General features: G+C 38.5%; 1 protein-coding gene across 6 annotated transcripts in view; it reads left to right on the top strand.

The window, feature by feature from the left end:
- Nucleotides 1-19258, top strand: part of ARMC8 (armadillo repeat containing 8) — an 80321-nt gene that overhangs the window by 20958 nt on the left and 40105 nt on the right. For all 6 annotated transcript variants that reach the window (XR_012624256.1, XM_074833487.1, XM_074833486.1 and 3 more), the window contains 2 exons: nucleotides 12425-12567; nucleotides 12666-12763. Coding sequence is in view for 5 of the 6 variants with exons in the window: in XM_074833487.1 (XP_074689588.1) it covers nucleotides 12425-12567; nucleotides 12666-12763 (241 nt within the window). In the remaining variant the exon portion in view is untranslated. The remainder of the gene's footprint in view (nucleotides 1-12424; nucleotides 12568-12665; nucleotides 12764-19258) is intronic.

Raw genomic sequence — 19258 nt, 5'->3', positions numbered from 1 at the left:
GCATAGCTCGCAAGTATCCTGATCAGTCATTTGTTTAAATGCATGGTATTACCAATTCGTAGATGACCCACGATGTTGATACTTCATCCTGCGTGGAGCTTAGCAGAAGAGCACCCTTACATGTTGGATTCTTTCATGCTGGGATGCTGACTGCTGGGAGAGCAGCTGCAGGACTGCAGGGTGAAAAACTACCCTGCTGCTTTCAGCTTTTCTTGGAGTTACTCAGATAAATGTCAGATAACATTCGTAGTTAAGCAGTTAATTTACTGTTTAAGTAGAAGATAAGTAACAAAGTCGCTATGTTTGGGTATTTAGGAATAAAGAGGCATGTGCATATAGCAAGTATTGCTTTAGTTTAACACCAGGAAAGTATGTATGTCTGTTTGTGTCCTGGAAACCTTGGCCTCATGGCTGGAATATTGAGCAACTCGCTCTAGCTGCTCCTACTTTGAGCCGTGGGTGGACCAGATGACCTCCAGAGGTCCCTTCCAACATCATCTATTCTGTGATTCTGTAATCTGATTTAATGAAGAACTGCCTTTATATGTCTAGTTTTTCCTTGGGGCTATCCTTGAACTCAGGCACTCACTCTAGAATTTCTTTTAATTAGTGTCTTTTATAATGCTACTCCTAAAGGACTGGTCATCCTTTAACTGTAGGAATGCAAGACAGAACCATCTCCTGTACAGACAGGATATGTTAGCACTGGCCTGAGTATTCAGCTCTAAATCCATTGTTAGCTGGTATAAAGAAACACCCCCTTACGAGGAGGGTGTGGTTTCAATGAAAGTCTTAAGTCCTTAATTTATAACTTTATATTATATGCTGAAATCATGCATGACATGTATTTGTGCAAATATGTTGTGCATGGTTCATGTGGTCATGCAAATCTCTCTAATTACTGGCTGGTTAGGATCAGACACATAGCAGTACTGAACCCAGTGCTATTCCAAAATGGTTTTAGACAGAGGTTCTCCAAACCACCTTAGGAGGAGGTATGCACTGATCCATGAACCTGATCCTGAATTTTGATAAAGAAGGAACAGCATAGTAATGGATTAGGAGTTAACTTGCTTAGATCTGACATGACTTTTTCTTCTTTGTACCTGGGGCAGTAAAGCTGTTGAACTGTTTCAGAGAGCAAACAGCCATCAGTTTTCACTACAGTCTAAGGCTGAGCTACTGGTCAGATGTGATTAGGCTTAGCAGTGACAGCAGATAATTTTTGGAATGTTTTCTAGTTTCTAATCTTAAGGTAGCCACCAAAAGAGTTCTCTTGTTGGAAAAGTTCTGGTATTGTGAAGCGGCAAGGGCCAATGAATGGTGGAAACTGGTATGAGAAATATTTAACCTCTGTGTGTTTTTCTTCCCTATTATCTGCGTATCTGACAGTAAATGATGTCTGCTGTTGACTGTTTTTGTATCTGATGGTTTATTTACTTAGGTTCTTTGTTAAATAATTAAAAAAAAAATCCATAGTAGCTGAGGATTGGTTTTTTTTGGTAAAGGATGAAGAATATTTCAGGGTTGCCAGTTTTGATGAATCATATAAACCCAGGATTCAATACAGGAGTAAAAATATGAAGAACTGCACCTTTGGGGGATTTCTAGATTCACCACACACGCTTTTCTATGAGGAAAAGGGAGCAGCCAGTTACTTTCATGACATGGAAGAGGGAGAAGAAACCTCATTGTGGAAGACCTTACCCCTTTTATGGAAAGGAGATGGTAACTCCTTCCCATCTAATTTGTCCGTGCAATGCCATTTGTTAAAGAGAGAATAAAACCCAAACCATTCTTAAGCATGAGAGGATGAAGCATGTTGCAGTCGCTCCTGCGTGAAGAAAGATTCCTAGTTTGAGGCCTAGAGAGTGAACAACTCCAGAAATGTTAGTGAAGTGACAAAAATGAAGCTGGCAATGTTGTTATTTTTTGTGGTTTGGGTGATAAACTGGACTTGATATGCCAGATAACCTGTCTTAATATGTGTGATAAAATCTTTGTTTCTAACAGGAATGAACAACGTTGAGAAAAAAGCTGTGAGGAACAAAAAAAAACATAAATAATTTAAGCTCAAGAAAATTTATGCTAATTTTGAGTATCAGATTTGGGTGTTGTAACTTTTTGTCCTAGACTTTAAATACTTACCAATAAAGGGATCAAAGTCTTTTTTTAGGATAGTGAAATTGCATTTTATGGAAGGTTAGGAATCTGTTATGTTTCCCTTGGTCAGCTGATATTCTGGAGAACAAAAACTTTTTAAAACTGGAAAACAGTATTTCTGAAGAAGAGTTGGTTTGATTGATCTAACAAAGCCATAGGTCTATCAGTAATCATTATATGAATTGTTTTGGCACAAGATGTCTCAGAGCTGTAGAAGAAAGTGTTGTGTGTCTCTTCTCCAGCGGAGAGACCTCATGTGCTTAGTGATGCACAAAATAATTACGATCTTCTTAGCTTGTTACATCTTTTATAAAGTAGTTTTTGACAAGATTGTGTCCAAAGCCAGAAAATACTAGGATATACTCAAGTTCCTATATCCAGTTTGCCTTCCAGTGTTGGTACCTTTTCAACTTGACCTGTTTCAGTGGGAAAGCATTTGGATGCACAGCACAAATGTGTGATGGAGTTGGGGTTTTTTGCAGGTTGAGGTTTACTTCTTAGAAAAGAGTTGCTGAATATGCAACATGCTAGCACCTTGTTGCCTGATGCTACCTTCCATTTTAAACATAATCTGATGAAGTGATCACTGAGGTTCAAATGGACCTTCAAGCTTCATGCCTGTGTTTTGAGCTTTTTTTCTTTGTTTTTTGCTGGGCATCTTTCTTCTCTGAAATTAGTATTTCTGAAGTAATCTTGTTCCTAATCCCTCCATGCTCAGTAACAACTCCTTTCTTGCTTTCCTTTGTCTGAAAACTTTTGTTGGTAAAAGTGCAAGCTTTGTGACTTGCATGTCCTCTTTCTGTTGTCTTTGGATTAGAACTTTGTTACACCAGTGAAAATGCCTTTGGTTGCTCTGCAAGCAGTGTATGTAAAGGAGCAGGTGAAAAGCCAAGTTGATTTAACAGGTCTCTTCCTCTCACAAAGGGTTATCTCACAGAACCCTCCCTCTATGCATCTGTGCATCCTCCTGCCACTTCTTGTGTTGGTGTTTGTGTGACTGCCCAAAAAACTGCTTCAGCTCAATAATCATAGAAAAACTAACTTTCACCAAGAAGCAAGTATTGTTCTGTTGAGTTAAAAAAAATGGACAGATGAGCACAGACATAGGAGAGAGCAAGACTGCCCCATAGTAATAGAGAAACGTGTGTATATCTGCACCTTGCAGTGTTGAAAGGCTGCTGGTGGTGACAGTGTAATGACTCTCCACCAATGGAAGTATTGAAAGACAAGTGAGACAGTAATGACGTAATGATTGATCCTGCCTTGGAGCAAGATCAGTGACTAGAAGATCTGTCAAGATTCCTTACAGTTCTGGTTCTGTGGTCCTTGGTTCCCACCTCCTAAATTGACTGCTGACTACAGAAGGTGTCAGGTGTGGAGATCAACTTGTATTGCATGGCCACTGCTGATGGTGTTAATAAGAAGTGTACTAGTTATCAATTATGCACGTCTTCTGAAACATTCATGATCTCTGGCATGTTAGCAGCTTTCTCTCAAGAACTTGGACAGTACTCTTGGACATAGTATTACTAGGTCTGTCACACATATTAATGAGGTGTTTTGTCCACACTCCTTGGACACACTTACAAGGGCAAGGCACAGTTGTTTCCTGATGCCTTGTCCAGTTGTTGGCTGCACTTCGCATTGGGATTTTCTGTGTCATGTACTCCCTAGGATAGGGATCGGTGCCCAGACCTAGTGGTTTGTGCGCTTAGGTGAAGTAGCTTCATCTGCAGTGCTGGAATTTGTAAAGGTTTCCTTTGCTCTAGAGTGGTGACAGAGGTAGAAGGCTGAGGTCCTAATGGGCCTCCTTTGTGGTTTGTCCTTGCTTTTTTTCTTCAAAGCCAGTCAGGAGTCGGGGCCCATTTACATAAGTATGTGGCTCTTTATGAGGAATAACCCTCACCAAGAGGGTTATTTATAACTGGAATAAGAATTTTTCTAGTGCTATAAAATATTTGAGCCTGTGTCACACTAAACTGAATCAGAATTGACTGTGTAAGTTAAAAAGCTTTGCATGTTTTTAGTGTAAATTTATCTCTGTTGGGCTTCAGGGGTTGTGTGTTGCTCTCATGTATTCTAGTATAAATGGCTGCAAAGAAAGGATATATTTATTTTTTGCTCAATGGCTTGTGGAGTGGTCTTAAGGGGGAACAACAGAATAAATGTAACTCATACAGACTGCAGATTTGACAGTGCTAATGCACTTGGACGTGAGGTTTTTTATCTGGTAACAAAAAGGGGATACTGTAGCAACTTCAATATCCATCAAGTTACTCTAACAGTGTGCATGTGAACAACTTTTAGAGAGCTGGTAGCACCTTGGGATAAGAACTAGGAAGAGGGTTAGAGTTATATGCTGAATGAAAGTATTCATGTTATAAAAAGGTGAATCAGACTGCACTGGCTCAGTGTAGACTAGCAAGAGTTATTTTCAAATGGAACTGATTATTAAAGAGAAAGATGAGGAAAAACAATCTTAGTCCTTATTTGCTGTTACATGAAAAATGTTGTGTGGTTTGTTGTTTTTTTTTTTAATTCAGACCTCTTACAGCTCAGTAGAAATTACAGTGCTCCAACACTGGATTTAGTTAAGGGAACAAAAATCAGATTGGATGCAAGTCATGTGATGCATATAGAACAAATCATAGAATATTAATGTAGGTGAAGATATCTAAGCATTAGAATAAGTTATTAGAGCTATAAGCTGAGACTCCTTTGCTTCCCTACTGCTGGCAGCACTATAGGACTGTAGAAGTGGAAGGGGGTTTTTCTCTGTAATCCACATGTCAGTGGAGTGCTTGTGTTACCATCTCCTTTACAGATATTAAGTAGTTGGAACATTTTCAGTAGTATAGTTCAAAGCTGAGTCCTACCATCGCATTTCTTGACTTCTTTTTTTTTTAAAAAACTGACAGGTACTATTTGCTTTGTATGAAAATTTTCAGAAGTAGTTATTTTTGCTGTGTATATATTTTTGGCTTGGTAGTAGAGTTAGACCAGGCTTCTTGGATCCAGCTTTTGGAGGTTTTGAATTAATGTGTTGCTTCCAGAAGTGAGACTGACATCTCAGTTTAGGATACATTTCTTTGACTAACAGTCATAAAAATTGCTCATATTTTTTGAGTCCTTGTGTGTAAGAATCCATAACTATTTAATTTGTTACTTAAGATATTTTACAGAAGTTATTCTGTGTACTTTTAAAATGATACTAAGTTCATGCTTTGGAAAATTCTGTGACCAGTGATTGCTTCCCGTTATGCTGTTTGAAGAGTAATGCTTAAAGTGCATTAAAAGGAGCAGTTATTTAAAAATTGTATGTTGTCATATCTTGTTTGATCTATTCTCATACTTCAGTTCAGTTTGGGATTGATGCTGACTGGGACTTCCCACGTGTTCAGAGATCACTTTCTACGCATGCATTAACTTTTTATTCAATATTCTGTAAGCTGACAGTAAATAGCATACCTTGGTAGTACCTTCATCTGTATATTCATCATATATGTTTCCGTGGTATAGTTTTCAGACCTTCTTGCAATGGACTGGAAGACAAGCATCTTCCAAGGTAGAATAAGAAATCATGATTATTCCAGTGAATAGTGCATTCACCTGTTTGCAAGGGGACTAATAATAAATATTCAGATAATCATGATTGAATTAAAGTTCTTCTAGTTTAATAGAAGGTATCTTAAGATTCATGGTACTATAACTTGAACTGTTACCCTGAGGTCTTTTTCCACATACCTGCTTATGGAGCTTGATGAAGTGCTGAAAATGTTCTTCTACTAACAGCTTCTACTAACATCTCCTTCCCAGGTATTTTAAGAACTTCAGAGATTTTTGTGACAACTTGTGAGATGGAATGTCAAAGATTAAATTTCTGTTATTTTTAGCTGACTGTGAGGTCTGTGTTGAGACTGGACTGATGAGGTCTAAATCATGCAAGTCTGTCTTAGAGTGTGCAACTCTAATTCACCACACCCATCTCAATAATCTTCAGAAGAAAGGAAAATCTGAACTGTTTATCTTCCTTGCTAAGCCACGGTAGTTACCATTCGTTCAGCAGCTACTTTCCTCGAAAGCTTTCTACTTCATCTAGAATATTGTGTGGTTTTCCTAGATGAATCCCTATCAGTTGTTCAAAATCCATCATGCCTCTAGCTGACTTTATTTTTTGTTTCTAGGCATAGTTGTTCATGGAGGTCATTATCTCTCTGGATGGATTTACTGTCCCACCTCATTTAGATATGATTGCCTGGATACCATTACTGACATCTGAGAAAGAGGCTTTAATCAGTTAATTGCTCTTAGAAGTGCAGGGAGGAATGGAAGAAACTGTATTCCATATAAACATTAGATGAAAGTATCTTAGGGAATCCTTCTAGAAGCTTGAAAAAGTCCAAATATTGTGTTTTAAACTACTTAGCATCAAAATTTGGATTAATGTTCATGAAGATGTTGCAAGATCCATTAACTTTATTTCATTTCCTATCTCATTGTAATGAGCTTTACTGCAGGATCAAAGGCTGAAACATGAGTCAGCATGAACATTAACACCTTTTTGCTCTTTTAGAATATCTGTTCTGTGCTGTCCTGAAGCTCTCAGTCTCCACAAAAGTGAGTTACGGTGGTTCTAGCAGAGCCTTATTCCAGTGTTTCTGCAGATTTGGTAGAAGTTGAATGACTGGCTGATAAGGGGTAAAGCTGGAGATAAGGGATCCAGGTTAAGCAGGGTCATAGCGTTCTTAAAAAATGTGGACTATGAACAAGTGCCTCAGTAATTTTTTTTACATTTTCAGAATCCAAATTCTGACCTTCCCTCTATTCCCTGCACATACATGCCATTTTTCTACCCTTTTACCCTTTTAATATTAATACATGGGAGAAATGTATTGCAAACATCTTTGCTGAATTTCTCTGTGCTAGACCCTGGAACCAAGGAAGCAGTCCAGGATGTACAGTAGTGTGCTGTCCCTGTGTTTCTTGTGACAACAGAAGGATGTGGTCTTTGTCCTTGATGCTTAACAGTACCTTATTAATGCACAGTTTCATCTTTATCAATTACATGAGTTCTCTTCATGTGAAACTGTTCATAATTTTATAGTTTGCCATTTAACTACTTAATTTTCAATGTTACTTGGTGTCAGTTTTTTCTTTTAAAGAAAGAAACAGAAAATGTTATAATATGGATGTCTATCTGTGGAAAACCTAATCTGAATGACAAGCATATTTTAAAGATCTAGAAAAGGATATTATTAATATTTCAAAAACTTACTATATGTGAAATCTGAACTAAAATTTTCATCTTCACTAATTATAAAGCTTCGTTAAGGATTTCTATTTTAAACACATAGAAAGGCTAGATTATAGTTGACGTGTTTCATTTTCACTCTTTAACATATCTGTAACATCTGTTCCAAGTGCGGAGCGTTAATGGGAAAGAAAATAGCAATTATTTTATTTGGAAGAGAACATCCATCAGAATTTAAGGTGCTTTTGCATTTTGTAAAAATACCTTTTTTTTTTTAAAAAAAAAAGTGGTTTAGGACATGACATTGAGGTGCTGGAGCATGTCCAAATGAGAGCAACGAAGCTGGGGAAGGCCTAGAGCACAACTCCTGAGAGGAGCGGCTGAGGGCACTGGGGTTGTTTAGCCTGGAGAAGAGGAGGCTCAGGGGAGACCTTATCACTCTCTACAACCACCTGAAAGGAGGTTGCAGAGAGCTGGGTGTCAGTCTCTTCTCCCAAGTAACAAGCGAGGAGATGGCCTCAAGTTGAACCGGGGGAGGTTTAGATTTGATACTGGGAAAAATTTATTCACCAGAAAAGTGGTCAAGCACTGGAACAGGCTGCCCAGGGAAGTGGTTGAGTCACCATCCCTGGAGGTATTTAAACAATATTTAAAAGTGTAGATATGGTGCTTGGGGACATGGTTTAGTGGTGGACTTGGCAGCGTTAGCGGTTGGACTCGATGATCTTCAAGGTCTTTTCCAATGTAAATGATTCTATGGCTGAACGTTTCTGGATACAAGGAATAGATTATTTACTGAAGTGCTTAATAATCAGAGAAGGCTATTGGTGTAATCTGTACAGGGAAGATGCATCTCAGGGCGGGTTTTCCGGATTTCATATTGAAAATGGAAAGAAATACTCTTGCATTTCTAAATTGATGTCTAGGTTATTGAAAGCTATTTAAAAAAAGGTGACTGTTTTTGACATTTTCTAATTACTAATTAGATCCGTATTTACGAACACTTACATCACAGGAGTCACCTAGTATTCCCCAGACAACCCCATGTCTGATGTCTGAAAAGCTTGTTGAAGGGCTTGCTAGGCTTTTTAGAAAATAGTCAGTGAAAGGATTGGTTTAGTCTTGATCCTTGTTTTTAGAGTTTTTTTCTTGGTTGGGGTGTGGAGGGGGCTTGGGGATCTTAAGTCATCTAATCTAAGAATAGGTATTTTTCTGTGACAGTGCTCCTTCAGATAATTCTGAACTGAAGCTCAGCATAGCTCCAAGTTAGCAGTGGTCAGCAATAGTGTGTGAGGCCTTTCTCACAGGAAGGGGACAGGTGCTAATTGGCTTTGCCCCAGCACTCTGAAACATATTTCCCAGCTTAGCCTGTAAAACCAAACTCAATTTAAAGCATGCTGTCAAAACACTTGCCCTGGGGTATGGTTGAAGATTTAAGGAAAATTAAGCCTTTTATTCCCACTTTGGAAGTTGCTTTATGTTGCTTGATGGCATGTTTGTTCTGTACATGCTGAATTAAACTACATGAGTCAGTTTTATGTTCCTGCATTGTAAATAGATCTAGTTACTGCAGTGTAGGTATGGATGAGCCTGGCTGTGTCCTTACAGATACCGTCACTGAAGGGCTCTAACACTTCTGCATTTGTAGGAACAGACTGAGAAAGCATAGTGAAAACACTAGGAATCAAGTGCCTTAAGTCTTACTAAAATTACTGTATCACACACAATCACTCAAAATAATTGTAAAAAGTAACTTTTAATAAACTACTTATATCTGAAGCTAAATCGTTTTGATGACAGACTTAAAACTTTGTATTCTTTACTCATGCAGAGGTGAAAGCTTGTGTGTATGTTGTTGCTGATTTCTGTTCTTGACTGATCTGGGTTGCTGTCAGTATGTTTTCTAAATTGCTAACTCTTTAAAGTCCAATCTTTCAGCTTGCTTTTTAAATACCAGGGAGAAAAAAAAAAAGTTTAAAGTTTGCTGTGAAATAAAGTGATACAGATTACAGAAGACACATAATGGTTTCTAGTGGTGGAGTTACAAATAGAACATGTTGAAAACTCTTCTGCGATTTTAGCTTACAAAATGTATGTGTGTAAGTTAAAAGGGTCAAGAAAAGTCAAGTCTTTGGTGTTAAAATAAGACAGGTGTACAGGTTACTGCATTAAGTTAATTTATCTTCTGATCTGCTCATGGTAATTCCTGTCAAATTATTTTCTGCAGTAAGGGATTTTTCTTGGCAATTAGCAAATGTCAGTCAGAGTTAGAACAATAGATGAGATGGCACTTTCTATATCAGTAAAGTGATTTTCTGCTCAGTATCCAGAAAAAACTGAACATCTTTTCAAGGATACTTTTTAGGCAGGATCACTTGGGGCATTTGTACATTACCAAAGAAGCTTCTGCTTCTTGTCTATCCTTACCTGATCTAGAAGGCAGGGAACAAAACAGCTGCCTATAAAGAAGTAATAGTAATGCAAGGTTATTCTGTCTCATTTGGATTAGAATTGAAATGCTTTTTTTCCTTTACGATGGTTTTGCATAACATTGATTATGTATTTTGTTGCTTTTGTAGTCTTTCAGAAACAGCACTAATCTTTACCTTGAACATAGTGCAGCTGATACTTCAAAGAATGCAGTACCAGAATTTGTAGCTTTAGAAACATGTAATTTAATTGCCTTAAGTATTATTTTTATTCCTTTTCCAGAAGCCAACAGTATAGGTACGGTTAATTTTGAGTTTGCACAAATGATGTGTGAGATATGCTGAGCCTTTTTTACATACCTTGCTCTGTTGGTATTAAAGGGGCCTACAGTAAAATGAGGAACAAATATCAGATCAGCCTCACTGAGCCATGTGGACATTCTGGGCTAATTACCTCGTCGCTGTAGGAAATGAGAATTATACAAATTATAGGATAATAGGTATGCAATACCAAATAGATGGAAATTAGTCAGAATAGATTTATACAAGAAATGAGAAGTAATTTCTAAACATTAGGAATAAGTGGCCTTTCAGATAAAACAGATAAGCGGGGACAAAGAACCTGGATGCCTTTGATAAATCTGTGGAAGGTGTGGATTAAAGAAAACAGCAATGATTGTAGAAATCTTTGCCATTCTGAATTTCTGCCAGTCTGATCCTTTGAATGCAAAGGAAGTTGAAAGGAGAAAAGATACCTGTGCTTTTGGGGTTGCTTGCATTTCAAACATTAATTTTGTGCCCCATTTCAACTGTTTTGTTTGTGTTCAGGAAGAAATTATATTTAATCTCCTTAGTATGTGTGTTTTGGAGCTTTTTTGCATTATGAGATTAGCCACATCTCAAAAAGAGTACCCATGTGTTTTGAGTGATAACTAGTATATCTCTTCACTTTCTGGCTGCTGTCAAACCTGTGTTTAGAGCAAAGCAGATTCCTAGCAGATTTGCAATCAGAAAATTCTTAATCCAAATAAATTGTTAGGGAATACTGGGGGATTATTCTGCTGCTGTTCTCCAAGAGCTTGGTAAATTGCCTGCTGTTTGGGATAGTCTGGATTTTGTTATAAATGTGCTGCTTATAGGTATTGAAGAGGCTAAAGGGTCTCATAGCTTTCTTCCAGTGACATGCTGTAGTTATGTCTGTTGGCCTTTTACTTCAGGTTTCAAATGTAGGGGATTCTAAGAAGCAATTTCTGCCTTTTATAAGCAGGAAACATTTGGTACTCTTCTGTGTTACTGTCTGTTGTGGGGCTGCTCGCAGTTCCCTTGGTGGCCTTTTCCAGCCCAAGGTACCCAAATTGCACTTAGCTACTATGTTTCCAGTTATTTTTTCCCTTGCCTTTGATTTAGGAAGTCAGCTTTTGGGGCATTTTGTTCAGGCACCCGTTTACCTGAGCAACTACTATTGCCCCCTTCAGCAGTGGCGTAGATGCTGGCTTTTGGCTCCTTTTTGCTCCTAGAGAAGGCTTTAGGAGAGACCTTTTCAAACTGGACAGAGTAGTGTGTTTCTAAATTAATAGTATTTCTGTCTTAGCTCGGTGAATCTAGACAAGTAACTGTGTATGTTGCATGTACAGAGAGAATTGAATCTCAGTGTCCAAGTCATCTTATCTGTTACCGTTTTGCTCAGACTTGTAAGTAATGTGGGAGCCCTTAGTTAAACGGTTTGCATCTTAAGCTTGTAAACCATGTGAATCTTAAAGTGATTATCTTCTCTGCTGATGTGAGGTAGGAATCTGGTTGCTATCTGGGCTCTTTGTATGACTCAAATTTAGACTGAAAGCGTTCGATGACCTCTGCTGTGATTCAGGTGCTACTGATGTAATCTAAAATATGTTCGAAGAGGATTGTAGGTATCTTGATACTGTATAAAGAATCCATACTGATTGAGACTCGAAGTACACACTTTGGCAAGATGTGTTTTAGGCTTGAATGATCCTGGTTAGTTACAATTCAGCTGCCTTCCTGCACATAAAACTTTTCTAGGCTTTCTTCATGTTCGTATATGATCATTTCTCAGTGTTCAAAATTCAGATTACTCTCAGCCCCCAGGCTTGTGCTTGATGATGGAATTATTTTGCAACCATGACCCAGAAGAAGTCACTGCCAAAGATAACAACCATCACGATAGCGGTAATCATGTCCCTAGGTATTAGGGGAGACGCATGAGGTTCCCTTTCCCGTTGATGTCAAACTGCAGACTCATTTCCTTTAATTGAAATTTGGGACCTTCCTGGTGTCCTGAAAGACCTCATCCCGGATGTCAGTACCGTGACATTACATTTTTAGAAAAAGCAGTGTGGTATTTTTTATACCATAAAAGCGAGTAAAACCTGTGTAGGAACACACAGTGTAAAAAGGTTCTTATAAATAAAGTGTTCATCTTACTCTTTTGTTCAGCCTTCATCTTTATATTAAGGACTTCATCTTCTTTATGTAGCAGGACCCAGATATTATTTTATTTTACTAGACTTAGAAGTTCTCATCTGTGTGAATTTTCCTCTAAAAATAATTGTATTTCCAGGTTGCTGTATTTACTTCAGCAAGAAACCTCCAGCACAGAACTGAGAACAGAATGCGCAGTGGTCCTCGGAAGCCTTGCAATGGGTACAGAGAATAATGTCAAATCCCTACTAGACTGCCATATTATTCCAGCCTTATTGCAAGGTACTTTTCCCTTAACGGATCTGTTAGTAAATGTTCCTAAAGTACTCAAATAAGCAAAGATAATGAAACTGAATAGTAGTTTTTGTCTATATTTATAGGATTACTGTCGCCAGATTTGAAGTTTATTGAGGCTTGCCTGCGATGTCTGCGTACCATTTTCATCAGTCCTGTAACTCCAGAGGATCTACTATACACAGTAAGTTGTAAGGAGATTATTATGTCCTTTTAAAAGTTGATGGAAGTGAAAGGTCTTGTCTGCAGTAGTAATGAGGACTTGTTTGACCAGCAGTATTAGCATTTCTCACCTACCTGGCTCAGCTAACATTTATAGCAATACTTAATATGTGATAGTTGACAAGACAGCACACTGATAAAGAAAAAAACCTAAACTTTTCAGGCTTGTGTACAATCTTAAGGAGTAAAAACTGTCTCTAAATGTTATTTATCACAGCTATATTGGCAGAAGTTACGTTCTGAAACTTAAAATTTTATCCGATGCTGTCTTCCCACTCCGGATGTGAGGGTACTTGCTTAGTTTTCACACTTCACGTGGAAGAGATTCACTTCCAGAATTTCTCTGCTTTTAATTAATATATGTGTGATTTAGATTTAACTGACAGGAAGTTAGAAAATGTCTTCCACCATTGCTATAATCTTGAGTTCAGCTTGGAGCATGTAAGCAATAAGGCTCTTGGTGCTGCCCTTGTTAAGGTGACTGGGCAAAGCCATTGTGTGGAGGTGGTGCTGTCTCTTGGCAGCTTAGGCATGGATTTCTGAGGGTAACCGGGAGCCCACAGTGTGACCGCTCTGGCCCACCACTCAAAGGGATGACTGTTGCTTCCTGAGGAAGACTTGATGCTTGTAGAAAAGGGCACAGCTGGCCTCTGATTTCATACTTCCTCTATGGTTCGGGTGTGTCTGTCAGTACTAGAGACTATTTCTGTGTGTTAACAGTCCTCAACAGATTTTGTTCATGACTTTTGTCTAGTTGTTATGCAGTGCTGTAATGATGTCTGTTTTGTTCTCTATTCCTTTTATGATTTCTTACATTTTCATTCCAGAAGTAGATATGTAAACTTGTTTTCCAGGGGCTTAATTTTACCATACACCTATTCTGAATTTCATCTGTTAGTTAGTTCATCTCATGAAGTCTTTCTGCAGCTCTTTACAGCTTACCCTTGTATTTAGTATGTGTAGATAATCAGCCAGCTTTGTCCTCCATTGTTCACTGCCTTTTTTCCAGTTTTTTGTTTGTTCAGCAAGGAAACCCTTAGTGCAGATTGTATGTGTGACCACTGAAGGCACCTCTCCTGAGTAATCTGAGAGTTTCCTCTTTGTGTCTCTGTTCCTTCCTTTGACTCCACTTTATGCTCCCGGATTCCTCCAAGGTGGCCTCTCATTGTGGGGGCATCTGCTTCCTGCTCTCAGCATCCAAAGCCAGGGTTTAAGATGATCATCTCCATTAACAATCTGTACCACTTCCTGGGGATCAGTGCTCAGTAGAGACTGTTAATTGCTCACTATTTGGAGGACAGATTTGGTATCTTGAAGGGAGAGGAAGTGGAAGAGTATGTACAGAAATGTGAAAGAACTGATATTAGCATCTAAATTACCACTAACATTGGGGGAACGATATGCCTGAGATACTGGATTTTCTGTATCATCCTTTGCTTTCTCAGCTGCACAACAGTGACATGAAAACTCTGCTACCCCATTCCTTATTCAGGCAAATGTGATAGTCCTTAATTAACCATAGCTATGGGAACAATCATCTGGTGAGGGTGCCCTTGTTCTTTAGTTTGAACCATAATACCCATTTTCCAATCTCCCATTCCAGTTGGACACCTGAAAGTTAAATTCTTTATGACTGTGCTTAAGGTCCTATTTCTGCAAGTCAGCTGCTTCTTTGCTTCTCTTGTGGGAATACCCAAACCCATGCTTTGAAAAGCAGTAAATGTAGATCCTTTGGAAAGGAGATGTTTTTCCTATTTCTTGGAAGGTGCTAGCCACAACCCCCACTACTGCAAGCTGTGTTTTACAAGGTAGCGATTGAGAAGTTGTCTTTGCAATTAAAGAAGTAATTACAGGCCTAATCAATACTTTATGGCAGATACTCCACTTTTCCAACATTAAGAATAACAGGAAGAACTTAAAGTTCTTGTTTAGCCACCCTGCTCCCCTCTTTGTTTCTGATCACAGCAGCTCCAGGGAGACTGTCACCATTTCCAGGTAGCTTCAGATCTTGAATGAATGAAAGAGCTTATTCAGCAGCCTCTCGAGTTCTGCCTTTATCAGGTCCTATTTTGAAAGGTAAGAGATGAAGTTTGTCAATGGCTTTTCATTCTTTTCCAGCAGCTCTGGAGAAGACTTCTGAAAAGTTGGTTCCTGAGTTGTATCTAAGATAGCAACTTTTCCCAGCGTTTCTTTGCAGTTTGACTGCATGGAGGATGCTGTCTCTCAGACCTTGGCCAGGACTATTTCCAGGACAAGGTATTATGACTTAGCTCCGTGTCTCCAGGGTTGTTAGAGTCACTCTAGAGGTTTCAGAGGACCTCGCACTGAAGATCCAGGATACACAAGTGCTTTAAAGAGAGCTGTTTAAAGGGCTTTAAAAATATTTCTTTCTGTTTGTAATAGGTCTGGGAGAAAATAAAACACAAAATCTCTTTCTAAAAAACAAAAACCAAACAAAAAAAACCAAAACCAAAGAACCACCACATGTCATCCACAGTAACCTGATTATTTCTCCCAGCAAAAATACTAGGTGTCCAAAACTGTGTCTTTCCTCTTGAACCTCTCCTTATAGACAGGAGCTTGAAGGATAAACTGATGGCAGTTTTGGCAATTATATTCAGTTCCAAAGACAGAATAGTTCTTCAGAGGTGGAAACATTTGTGCTGTTTCCTCTAGGAACTTAGGACTGGTACTGAGGAAACGTGAAGACCCATGCATATGTGTGTTGAGCTGAACGGACACTGAGCTCTCAAAAAGGCAAGGCTTTTAGTGTCTCATACAGAGATCTTACAGCAAGCGTGCTGCAGAACGGTGAGCTGTATCCAGACCTGTTGTGCCAGGTAAATGCATCTTGGGGAGACTGCCTTCCCGGGAAGGGTGCAAGCTTTGGTGCTGAAATCGATTTAGTGACCATCCTGCAAATGGAAGTGAGGAATGACATGGAGTACCAGGGTGGGTGAGAGATCTTTTGAGATGCAGATAGACATGCAGACAACTTTTTTAAGTTGTAAGATTATATTTGTGGGTGTTTTGTACAACTGAAGTAGCCAGCTCAATGTAGCTGAGTGGGTTTTGGCTTGTTGAATAGATTCAAGCACTAAGTCAAATCCAGTCTGACTGATAGCCTGTTGCTTCAGCTCTTGCTATTCTACTTAAAACAAAAAGAATGGATTCAGTGGCAGAAGACCTTTCCAGCCCATGAAGGCATTCTGCATGTTTCCTTACAGATGTTCTCAGTTGTGATCCCATTTTCCTTCCTCAGTGGGACCTAGATAGAATTTTATTGAGAAATTTCTATCTGTGGCTACTGTGCAGGCCTTGAAGGAAGAGGCAGGTAGCAGGTACATTCTCTGCTGTGAATGAGTCTGTCCTTACAGGAAGCTTGGAGAATGGAGGCACTGCAGCAGGATGAGGTTCTCCCTGCTGTTGAGACAATGAGGAAGTAAGTTTCAGAAATCTCACTTTTTCCAGCTTACTTGAGCTAGTAATGTTAAGTGAAAGGCATTACTGTTGAGGTTCGAGATGGAAAACCTATTGTCACCTGCTGATCAACCAGGCTTGGTGGAGGGGAGGAGGAACAATTCAAAGGACAAGGCTAGCAGGACAGAGCAGGATATGTTACACTGACTAACAGCCAGGTATTCAACAAGCAGTGAAACCACACTGTAAAGTGTACACGTGTTCTATCATGGCTCAGTGATACACAGCCATTAAAGGAGGAATCTAGGTCATCTTCTAATGCCTTACTTCTTTCATTCCTCCTGAGCCCATGCAGCAAGGCTAAATATTCTCTAATCTGAACCGTTTCTTAAAAATGAGAATTGTAAAATAATGAATTGTAGCTTAGAGAGCTTGAATTTAAGTTACTTGGATGAATACAAGAATTTCAGTTCTCTGACTGGGAAAAAAGAATAATAATCCTCTGTTACAAAGAAATGTTTAAGAACAGATCTTGTAAATTCTGTTTTAATGTTAAAAAGGAATATGAAGAAAGTAGGTATTGAGAAAGAAAGTATATATGAAATAAGGTAGGTATTGGGATCCAAGCAGGTAAATGCAACTCTGTTAATTCTGTCTTTCTGAATCCTGTAATTCTGTTTGGATGGGCAGTAATTTTGTTACAGTACATGTGTTGTATAAATATTTTTCATAAATTGCCTGGAACTAGTCTTTGTTAGCAGACAACATTTTAATGGATTTGTAAATCTTACTGTTTTAACTGCAAATTACGAATGTAGACTCAATGTTGCTTACTAGGGTTGCTAGAAAGATCCTTTGTTACTTACATATTAAGATGAAAAAAAAAAAAAAAGGAATTGTGTAGCCTCATATTGACACATAATGACTATTCGCATGGAAGTCAGTAATGTCCACACATCTTTTTATTAGATTATTTTCTGATAAACATACCAAAATTATTATAGAATTAGGATGTATTTTAGCAGAATCAAGGGGGGAAACTAACATAATTTTCTCACAAGCATTAAGCACTCTTGCAACTTTACGAGAGTTTGTAACCTGTTCATACCCACGACATTTCTGATTTGATGGAACAAAATGAGAAAGTGTTTAAAAGATAACGCTTCTCAAACATATCCTTTTATAGTCCAGAATATCTAATAATACAATTCTTTATGTATTGGTAGAATTTCAGGGAACCCTTACTCTGTTGTTTGCAAGGATTCGTTAACCCTTATATCATGTATACAGCATCATCGCTGGGGTCACAGTGACACCAGAAATGCCCAGTCAGAATGTTTGGTATTGGAACAGTCCAGTCTCATAAATGGCAAATCAAAATGCTTTTCATTATCGAATATGAACACCTTCCTATCCAGGAACTTACCACTGAGCTGTGATGCCACACTGGTCAGTAAAATGCTACCTTACAGAAATCATAGTGTGCCATTCTCTTCCCATTTCTATAACTCTAGCTGAGCTTCCAAAGGGTTAGGGACTCGATTTCTGTCCACTTATATCTTTGCCAAAACTCTCCAGTCTGTCACACTGCAGCCAGAAATATTAATGTGATCAGTGCTGTTGAAGCTTTAGGTGAAACTGTACTATTGCATGGTGATGTCACTGGATAGGATGTGAAATGAAAGTTTGTTAGTTCCTTCTGTGGTGTTAGATACAGGTAGAGAGATGTTATGTATTCATCTGTGTTGAATAAAAGAGTTTAACTGAACAATTATTTTATTCAAAGATGAAAGCAATATATTTTTATTCATGGTTTCGGAGATAAAAGCAAGGTATGGGAATGTATGTTCTAGTAGAATCTGTGAAAGATAGTATCAGAAATCTTTTATTTCTTTAGCTTCAGGTTGATTTCTAGTGGCTCCTGATACAAAGCTTGCCTTCTTTCACTTTTTATAGATTTCAAGTGCTTTCTTAGGTAATGAAGAATAATATAAATGTTATTCTCGTGTATTTTCACTGAAATCTGATTTTCATAAGCAATTCCACCAGTACAAGTTTAAAAACAAGACACAAAACGTTTCTGCCAGCTTGAAGGAGGGAGAGTCCTATAGCCTTTTATAGGACCACTTCAGCAGTATTCAGTAGCCAGATGTGCATTGGTCATGTGATAAAGGCGACAGATCATGTGAGTGAATTGTGTTCATTACCTGACAAAAATGCAGATCTGCACCTGCCAATATCTCTGTAGACAAGACAGCTGCGCAGAGCCGTCCGTAAGAATTACCTGATTGATGAGAGGGTCAAATCTGGTTGCAAGTTAGTCACCTATGATTCAGCAAATAAATTAGTTGCTACTCTTCTGGCTTTCTTTTTCTCCCTAAGAACCTGAATCGATACTGACATCTATAAATTCTTAACTAGAATTTCCTGGTTAGCTGAGAGAAAACCAAATTTAAGATAAGGACAAAGTACAGTTATAAAGCAATATATAGTAGTGGGTGCTTATAAATTAAACCCCACCTATTTGGGGGAAGAGACCAAAACATGTCAAATGTGTTTTCTTCCTCCCCGATCTAGATTTTCTGCTTGCTGACATCCCCAAAGTTTGCAACATTCTATGGTTTCCTAGATCAGGTAGATAGAAAAACCTATGTTACTAACATTAGGGAACACTGTGTCTGTGGTTCTTTAACAGTGGCAGTTTGAATCCTTTTTAGCTCATGGGGATCTCCTCTGGCTAAGGTTTACTGAGCTGGTGCAGATTTTTTCACTCAGCTCACTCTGCATATATTTCCTTAGTCGTGAATTCTTGTACCTCTTACTTTTGGCAAGGGCAGTATCTCTCTCAATTTCATTAGACTTCAACTTTTAGACCAACATTTCCATCCTCCTTGTTGTAGTTTTTGAAATAAACCTGATTACATAGTGATTTCCCTGCAGGAGATTTAAGGTCTTACATCTTACATTTTGGGGTGTTTTTTTACTGCATCTGAATCCTGAGGTGTCTCTTTTCTCTTCCCCCTACCCTCCTGACTTC

Source organism: Strix aluco, chromosome 9, assembly GCF_031877795.1.
Source record: "Strix aluco isolate bStrAlu1 chromosome 9, bStrAlu1.hap1, whole genome shotgun sequence".
Lineage (NCBI taxonomy): Eukaryota > Metazoa > Chordata > Aves > Strigiformes > Strigidae > Strix > Strix aluco.
The sequence above is the reverse complement of the archived record's forward strand: the minus strand, read 5'-3'. Positions and strand labels throughout refer to the sequence as shown.